Source organism: Parus major, chromosome 5, assembly GCF_001522545.3.
Source record: "Parus major isolate Abel chromosome 5, Parus_major1.1, whole genome shotgun sequence".
NCBI classification, from domain to species: Eukaryota; Metazoa; Chordata; class Aves; order Passeriformes; family Paridae; genus Parus; species Parus major.
The window spans coordinates 6,069,814-6,079,488 of NC_031774.1; the positions used below are offsets into that span (position 1 = coordinate 6,069,814).

The 9,675-nt window shown below is 37.2% G+C and overlaps 1 protein-coding gene across 1 annotated transcript; it reads right to left on the reverse strand.

Moving 5' to 3' along the window:
* Positions 1-4,529: 4,529 nt before the first annotated feature.
* LOC107205333 (vitamin D 25-hydroxylase) lies at positions 4,530-9,639 on the reverse strand. Its single transcript, XM_033515095.1, has 4 exons — positions 8,076-9,639; positions 7,164-7,796; positions 5,815-6,144; positions 4,530-5,207 (listed from the first exon to the last, which is right to left on the reverse strand). The coding sequence occupies exons 1-4, from the start codon at positions 8,392-8,394 to the stop codon at positions 5,032-5,034; spliced, it is 1,458 nt and encodes a 485-aa protein (XP_033370986.1). The 5' UTR covers positions 8,395-9,639; the 3' UTR covers positions 4,530-5,031.
* Between the last annotated feature and the right edge of the window lie 36 nt (positions 9,640-9,675).

The window sequence follows — 9,675 nt, forward strand, 5'->3', positions numbered from 1 at the left end:
TTTTTATTTTAAATATGTTTGACCCATAATTCATCTCCCACCAGAAAGAGTCTTTTTATTTATTGAGAGAGCTAGAATCCTCTTGAAAAAATAGACAAGATTTGAACCTTAGCCAGAGATAAGAATCTGTCTAATTGTCAGATTGTGAATAAATGGAGAGGCAGTAGCCAAAATGTTTTTTTTTTTAAAAATATGATTATCTAAAGTTAGTTTGCTAAAGCTAGTTGTATTTTAAATATTTGTCAAGCTGTGTGGGCCTTTCTAGATCTTAGGAAAGTGCATACTTAAGACATTGGGAGGTGTTGGATGCTTTAGAAGATGATGTCATTCATATACTTAGCAAAAGAATTAGTTTAAGTGAGTAGGGAGTTTTAGACAAATTTCAGCTCTTAGCACTAAATTTTATTCCAATCAAAAATGAATTATTCTTACAGTCTCTATATAATCATGAAGTTCATTATGGCACAAAGAGCTTGAACATTTTATAGATTATACCTAAAATTTGTGGTGAAGTAAATGCAATATTAATCTACGTTGCATTTTTCTCTATAGTGTGGCAGTTTAGACTGTACATTCTTTGAGAGAGAAATGGTGTGTCTTTATAGAATGTAAAATAAAATGGAACAAGATTTGAAAATGCCCTGAAGTTGCTTTATGAAGCAATTTTTATCCTTCCAAAAAAGAGCAATTAAGTTCCTAAACTATATCAGCTAAAGAGGGGTCCTAAGTACCAAAATTTTTCCTGAAAAAATTAGGCTTATAAAGTCCTGCTGTTATTACTATTATTATTACCATTAGCATTATTGTTGTTGTTGTTGTTATTTTAGTGTTATCATTATTAATTCTTTTAAATTGAACTTATTGTGTAAATTAAAGAGAACCAAAACAGCATTTTGACTTCTTAAAGGGGGATGCCTGTGGAGAAAGGAAGCCTAATTACCTGAGAATAACTGGAATTCCTTCAAATGTTTTATCCACAGTGATTCTATTCCCTAACTTTCATTTCTTACTGGTTTGAAGCTGTACCTCTATTACCTGTATTTGTGAGGGATCTGAGTAATGAGGCATCCTTTATCCCCTTGTTTTGGTGAGGGTATAAAAGTCCATGAGACATTGGATGGGTGGATCCTGTTCTCTGAATGCTGATGGGCCTAATGTGGATTAGCATCTGAACAAATTATCTGTAATGTAAAAAGCTTTTTAATACATAATGGGTTTTTTTCATGCTTCTGATAAACCATAGTTTACAAAAAAATAAAAATATTTCTTTTAATATTTTTGGCATGAGTGTAGAAAAGGAAGTCAGCAATTGAAAACAGCAGTAGAATGAACAGCAAGTTTATTCTGTTTTCTAGAATATTGCTATAGGCTGGTCTACATCACATGTAAAATTTCTGGCTAGCAGCCATCTGCTGCAGTAATAGCAAGATATTGGATTAGATTGCACATTCCTGATATACTCCCATTATTTTAATGGGTTTAATCTATTTGGAATGTTACTTATTCAGAAGAATGTAACAAATGTAACATCTCCTGAAGCCTGGCAGTCTTCTGAAGGAATGACCACTCTGAGTGTGGGCTCTGCCTAATTCTAATGACATGGAGAGAGCTGACAGCCTTCAAAAATGCCTGAAGGGATAATCTAGAATGGGGAGAATCTGCTGATGCCCAATTTACATTGTTATTAAAGGACAGAAGAAGGGAGAAGATTTCCAGAGCCGTAGTTTAATTTGATCTTGATTAGACAGAGGGATTGAATCATCAGGCCCAGTGCCAAAAAAAACCCTGGGACAATTCACTGGTATAAAAACACAAACCAACCCTCTGTGTGTACCTTCACAGAGCCATCTGTACTGAGAGCTCTCCCTTCAGATTCTTGCTGAATAGTCCTCTGATCTTGGCCATGTTATCTTGTGTTTCCATCAGTTCATCTCTCTCAACCAAAGCCAAATTCTGATCTGGCATCTTCCCCATTATGATTTCCACCACCCCTCCTTGTTTATCCTGAATCTTTATGTTTCCATATCCAATTCTCTGTTACAAAATTTACACAGTCTAATTTTCACTCAATTTTTAAAAGGATTTTGCTATTTTTTTACTGTGTCTTTCTCTGAGCTTGGTACTTTTCTCATGAATTTGCTGTCTTCATGATGACATAATCTGCCTCATCTACTCCCTAGTGCTTGCACAAAACCTTAAGCTCAATGCAGGCTCAACCCATTCTGGATATATATGAAAATATATCACAGTAAGTTTAAACTATTTACATTCAGAGAAGCAGTAAATTTTTTTTAACTTTTATTAAATCTTCCTTTGTATAGTTAATTTCTGAATTAATTAACTAATGAACCTTCCTGCATTTATTAGGTTCATACTAAGGATGTGTTCATCAGCATCACTGAAACTGCTGGAAGTTCAGGAAATTAAGTGGTAATGAGTGAGATTTCAGCATTTTTTCAGTGTCATATATGACATGCTTGCAGTGTTCCCTTTCCAGTCTCTGGGGATGCTGACATGGCCAAAAACAACCCAAAAAAATTAAATGTAGGGATAGAGATTTGGAAAGAAGGATTTAAGACACTGCGGTGGTTCTGACTGCAGCTCTTGCACCAGTGTTATGAAGATACACTATCAACCTTTAATCCCAAAACAATGTTAAATGGCAGCCAGCTGCTATCTATCCTAGATATTTCAGCTGGAATTCTCTGAACATCCCACCAGGAAATTCTGAACATCTGGCTGGCTACTGTAATCAGTGTTGATACAGTGGAGAAATTCCAGAGGACTAGAAAAAACTACTGTTATGTCAATATTTCAAATTATTAAATTGCATCATTAGATAATTCTAAGTCAGAGGGAAAGTAATGAAAAAGTTGATAGAGAATGAAACATGTAAATATGACTAATACTGATACACATTTAGAGAAAAGACAGTTTGTCAAATGTATTTGATTGCTCAAATGAGACCATAAGCTGGCAGATAATGGTAAGAGTTTGGATTGATATTCTGAGGCTTTTATAAGGCATTTTGATTTAGAAACCAGAATGACATATAATCAATATGGTTCTCATTAAATGGATTAAAGACTAGCCAGGAGTTAGATCTCAAAATACCTCAGCCAATAACTGGTCAGCTGCATTTTGAGCATGGATCCCTGTAAGAACTGGTTCTTGATGATTTTTAATCCTCCCCCCACTTCAATTAGCATTATTTGAGCCATGTCGTAACCAGAAGGATGGCCTAGAACTCTTGCAAGCCAGAAAGCAAGACCAGGTACTGAACAAACTCTGATGTCTGCTGTAAGAGCACAGGGTTGGGAACAGGAAGAATTGCCATGAGTCCAAAACCAGTGCTGAGCTCCTCAGGGCTGCTTCATACTGAAGGCACCTGAGCTCAGCAGATTCCACAATTCATCCCTGGGCATTTCACAAGCACACAACATCTGCTTGGTACCCAGAGAAACCTTGATCATGACTCCTAACCCCACCACTTGCCAATGGCTTAGGAGTTTATTCAGTTTTCATGCTGTGCCCAATGCACAGCAATCAGGTTTGCCTCCTTCCTCTCTTTTTTGAGCTTTAAATCTTCTCCACAAAAGGCACTTTCTCAGGAAGTGGAGCAGCCTGCCCAGCCTCTCTTCAGAGAAACAGGAACTTGTGTGAGAGCTGCTCTCTGTGAGACTTTTGGGTAAAATAATCCAGACCTGCTGCATCTGAAATCAACAGGCTGTTACGTGAGTGGACTGGTGTTAGCTCTCTTTGCTTTTTCTCTTTTGCTCTTTCAAAATGAAGAAAGTATTTCTCCTCAGTATGAGCTGAAAATATCAGGTCAGCAGATGAACACCAATTCCTGCCTTTCAGCCTTCCTGCAGCTCCAAGTTGCAGCATTTTCTGTGTAAAAAGCCAGGTCAAACACTCACTCCTCAAATAGCTGCTTGCTTGTTTTGTTCTGAACCCTGTCCTGAGGCCCTCTCTCCTCAATTCTGAATACTGTGTTTGGAGTTCAGCTGCTCCTGCAAAGTCTGCAGACACAAGGCTTTATCTACCAATAACCACAAAGCAAGAGCTGGCATGAATAATAAATGAAGGTGGCAGAAGTGTAGCCCTTACACCTAAAATTTGTGCTTAAAATTCATTTAAAAATCTGTTTTTCACCATCCTGTTGCACTTGCCCACTTCAAAAGGCCTCTCCTCTGGTCAGAAGGGCGAGCAGTCTATTTTCTTTACTCGTAGTATAGTTGCATGTGACTCTGGTAACACAAATACTGTCTTTTTCAGACTATTTAAGCAGAGATTAATCATTACACAGTACTTTGTATTGGGAGGCAGTGGAGGACAGGTGTCTGGAAAGGCAATATACTGGAGAAAAAAAGCCCTGTGATTGTCAGGAGTATGGCAATAATTGAACACTTTGTGTATGATGCTAAGTGAGAAGCAAGACATAAAAGATCTTAAAAGTGAATTCACAGTTATCTGAATAGCTAGAAAATTATGACCAAGTGGGAAGACAGGGAAAGGAGAAAGAAGGATTAAAATGCTTTAAAGACAATTTATTTTTTCAAGGCTGGAAAATATAGTTCATTCTTGGTTACAGATATTTAAATAGACACCTTTTAAAGCCCTTTTAGCTATGAAAATTTAATGGATTATTATAAAGAACGGCTTAGCTGGAATAATGTAAATGATATTTCCATGGATGAATTCAAGCATAAACATTTTGAACCATATTCTCCGTGCTTATGAAAGTGTCCTCTCAAAGTAAAACATCTTGCTAAGTAATTAAATATTTAAAACCTGTATCAGAAGTTAGATTCAATATAGTCTTCTGGAGTGAAAACATCACTTTCACACAGGATGTGTTCCACACTTTTAGTTTGGTTTTTTTTCTGTGAAAACCAAGTAAAAGAGAAACTATTAGTCCTTTAAATCTTTGTTTTTCTGGCTTGAACACGTTTAGGAATAGAAGGCAAGGTGGATCCTGAGCCATAGGTGGGAGCACTGTGCTCGCCCTGCCCATCTCAGCCCTGCCCTTCACCGCCTTTCGGCGCAGACGAGGTACGGCTGTGGCTGTAAGGTCATCCCAAATCTCGGCTTCAGCTCTGGGATCACCCCATGAGGAAAATGCAGGTGAAACCGTTGTAGCAAGGAGGTGAAAAACAGAAACATTTCCATTCGAGCCAGCTGTTCTCCAAGACAATGCCTTCTTCCTGAATTGAAAAAAAAAAGGTTTTAAAAATATTTAAGATACCTTCAGTCATATTTTTGCTCTTATGATGAACAGGAATGGTCATTTCTATGTTCCAGGAGTGCTGTGTGAAGCTGGTGGCAGTATTTTGTAAGAAGGGTAGGTGATAACTTGCACTAAGAAACTGATTTTAGAGAATTTGTTGCTCACAAATGCCTTTGAAATCAGTTCTGTTGAATTTATTTAGATGCACTTGGTACTCACTGTATCTTTTCTTCAAGTGCCAGTCTAGATAGAAGATGCTTTAAAAAAATTGTGAATTTTAGCCTTTTCCCCCTACTATTTTCTTAATGACATCTACTGCCAGTCATTATTAACTGGCAATTATTAGAACTTTGTAAGGAGGATTTTTATTAATTTATATATAATAATGAGCTCATCTATACAAAAGATGTTATGCTAAAATTTGTTATCTCCAGAGCGCATTATACTGAATATCTTTAAATTGAATTATATTGGATATCTTTAAATCAGAACTGAGGATATCATTCTGTCCATTCATTGCCATTCCTTACACTTTACACATGTCTGGATTTGTGAAAAGGAACAGTGGAAGGAGCTGCTCTTACCTAGGGAAAAAGGAATAAACGCATCTTTCTTGACAAACTGCCCATTACTGTCCAAAAACCTCTCAGGAAAAAACACCTCTGGATTGCTCCAGTACTTTTCATCAAAGTGAACAGAGTAGAGGTTTGTGATGACCGTGGTGCCTCCAGGAATGGTGTAACCACGCACAACAGTGTCTTTGGAAGTGGCATGGAAAATCCCTAGAGGGACTATGTTACAGAACCTCAGGACCTCGTGGAGAACAGCCTCAGTGTAGGGCATCCTGCACTTCTCTTCCAAGGTGGGCATTTTGGTCGGGCCAATGACAAGATCGATTTCTTTTTGAACTTGCCCTGTTAGGAATAAAAGCTGAGGTTTATTTTGTAACAGCCTCTACATTTTAATTTAAGCTAAAGTATTTGTGCATGTAAACAACATTCTAAAAGAATACTGAAACATGATGTACCTTATATAAAAAAAAAGTAGCTTAGAAGCTTTTAAATTTAGACTCTATATTCCTATCCATGGTTAGTGCTGTTATCCCCACTCTGAACCAGTGAAATTGATATTAGAGAGATACTTTTTGCTCAAAGTACCAGTAGTAACTTCCCATGTTATCTGGGCCTCTCTTCCTCCAAATCCTGGAAGCCCCAGCTGAACCAAGCACTGGTTCAGGTTTTGGCAGGAAAAGTGAAGTGGAGGCAGTGAGAGCAGAAACGTGACTGTTCACCTCTAGAATCCAAACTTCTCCTCAAAATGTCTGGGTTAACACTCAGACATCTATGGCTGTCTTACTTCAGAATGACTGTAACACATCTTCTTCTTAAATGCCATTTCTGTTCTTCCTAAAGTCTAAATATTCCTGTCTATCCCATGTAAATCTGTTGTGAACTGGGGCATTTAAGTTAAAAAGAATTGTACCTAAATTGTTAACCATAACCTGATTTACATTTTTGCTGACACTTGTATGTTTTTAATTTAGTTTATTACTTTCACATTTAATTACATTTTCTTATTATTTATTAACTACATAGATTAGTATATCTGCCAACAACAGATCATGCATCAAAATGCTGAGCTTAAATATATTAGAAATACTTAAGAGTATTAAAGCTTCATAAAAATGTATTCACAAAATAATATGTTAAAATTTTATCACGACACTTGACTTTTGATATCCTTTTTGTCTGCATTTAAAATAATCTTTCCACCTCTGCCCATAGCATATCTGGTAAATGATACAATAGAATAATATATACAAAGTTTTTGGGTTTTTTTGGTGATGATTATGGATCAATGCACCACTTTGAAAAAGCATCTTAACTTTGTAATAGGAAAGCAAATCAGCTCCTCAAAATGTCAAATTTCTTACCTTGAATATTGGGATAAAGAGCCATAAATAACACTGCCCATCTTAAAACATTTGTTGTGGTTTCTGTCCCAGCTATGATGAGTTCTCCAACGGAGAAAATTAGATTTTCTCTTGAATATGTAGATTCTGGGTCATTTCCATTGCAGTCCATCTCATCTAAATATGCATCTACGAAATGTCGAGGTGACTGAGGCTTCCTATTTTCAGAGACACGTTCAATAAGCTCACGAAGAAATTCATAGACTTCAGCTGCATTTTTAAACAGCTGCTGGTGTTTCCCAAATGGCAAGATACCAATCCAAGGAAAAGCATTATATAAAAATACAGAAGCACTAGCAGCTAATTCAATGTTTTCACTAAAAATCTCAATCATGTGCTGAAATTCAGTATCTTCGTATGTGAAACGTTCTCCAAAAATAATCAAATTAGTAATGTTTGAAACAGCATTTGTAATCAAGTGCTTAAGATCAAAGGGTCTGCCTTTGTATGTATCAATGGCATCAAGAAAAAACAGAGATTCTTCTGAAATTTTGTGTTCAAAGGACCTTTGACCATATCCAAAAATTCGAAAGGTATTTACAGCTAATTTGCGGTGCTCTGTCCATCCTCTGCCATATTTACTGTTCAGTAAGCCTGAAAAAATATTTTGACAGTGTTTTATGCAATGCTTTATTTTTCCTCCCCCATAAGATAATAAAATTATTGAACAAGACTAAAAATGAGACAAAATATTTCAGACATCTAGCTGTGGAACATAGTCCACAATCCTTTCCAAATAATATCTTTAAAGAAGCATCAAGCACTTTACCAAAGGACATCAAGTAGAGAAAATGGCTAAAGCAGATGCTTCAGGTGATTTGTTCATCTCTGGGACAAAAATTACACTTTTGTACAGAAGGCATTAGCACTCACCTCCCATGTTTGTCAGCTTCTTGAACAAGGGAAGAGAGGGCCTGTCTGCAAAAATTTCACTTTGATGGACGAGGCATTCCTTCACTGCATCATAGCCATTCAGCACAACAGCAGATATTCCCCCGAGATCAAGGCTGAAGATCTTTGGGAGGGGGAAAAGAAGGGAATAAAAAGTGTCAAATGCTATTAAACCCAGTCTGGAGCACAAGGAAGGGAAAACTGAAATAAAACTAAGCATCAGTGTGAAATGAAGAGTTGAATAAGCTTCAGCAGGGCACATGGGTGACCAGAGGTGGGACAGCTGTGACATTACACCCATCTGTGGTGAGCTAATTTGCTTTGTTAAAATATAAAATTAATTATAGCCCACACAATATTCTGTGCTTTGCTGTGCACCTAAAGAAACCAGTTCTCCAAATTAAGGACTATGGATGCTTTCATTTAGTCCTTAGGGAGGAGTGAGAGCCAAAGTGACAGCCAACAACTGAGAGCAGAGCCCAGCGAGGCCCAGCTCCTGTTTCACAAGTGGTTAGCACAAGGTGCTCTGGAGAAAGGTACAATACAGCCTGCAGAAGACACATACAGGGGAAAAAAATAAGATAAATCTGAATCTACATTTTAAAAATTAAATCTGAGTCTAAACTCAAGAGTGAAACCCTAGATCCCTTTCCATACATTCCCTCAGTGTTAGAAATCTGTAATTTTGCCATTACAAATCTTTAGATTTTTCTCCATGTCAGAGCTGGTGACCTCCACAATATGAAATTGTGTTAGCCTAATTATACATTCTGTGACAACTGGGTTGCCACCCAAAGGGCTGTCAGGCACTGCAACAGGCTGCCTGGGGAAGTGGTGGAGTTGTCATCCCTGGGGACATTTAAAAGCTGCATGGATGTGGCATTTGGGGACAGGAGTTAGTGGCAGACTTGGCAATGCTGGGTTAACAGCTGGGCTCGATGATCTTAAGGGTCTTTTCTGACTTAAGTTGTTCTATGAGTCTATGGCTATTTTATTTTAGCAAACTTGGTATTTTCACTGTTAAAACACCTCTTCTTTTTTATATGTCCAAGAAGACACTCCCAGTATATTTCTGCAAACCATTTGTGAGTTTTGTATACTATGGTCTAGCTTATTTATCTTTATTCCTGCATCATACATGTTTGCTTTTTTTATTAAAACCTTTAGATTGTATTTTTCCAAAGTCTCCCAAATCCTAATGTGCTGTTTCCAAGTTCCCTCAAGTTCTGCAGGTTCCTTTTGGACAGCAGATGACTAAAACTCAAGTTCTGCAGGATCCTTTTGGATGACTAAAACTCCATACAGCATTCCAGGCAAATAAAAAACTTGCTTAGCATATTGGACAGCACATTCCCCTTCCTATTTCCGTTCTACTTGTCCTAGTATTTTGCTTGAAAAGCATTTCCTTGTTAGGCTTTTTCTGTTTGTTTGTTTTGTTTTTAATTACCAAAATGCGTGTTAGAGCTAGCTCGGAGTTAACTTTTACGAAGCTCGTAAGAGGAAATTGGCTGCTTCAAACGGGCTGATGGAAAGAAACGCCCGAGAGAGAAGAAAGTAAAAAAAAAAAAAATAAAAAAAAAAT

Coding starts and splice junctions, on each gene's coding strand:
- LOC107205333 (XM_033515095.1), bottom strand. CDS start 8,394: ATGGGTGTAATGTCACAGCTGTCCCACCTCTGGTCACCCATGTGCCCT. Junction 7,797..8,075: donor GAAGCTGACAAACATGGGAG/GTGAGTGCTAAT, acceptor ATATTTTTTCAG/GCTTACTGAACAGTAAATAT. Junction 5,208..5,814: donor GTTTATTCCTTTTTCCCTAG/GTAAGAGCAGCT, acceptor TTTTCAATTCAG/GAAGAAGGCATTGTCTTGGA.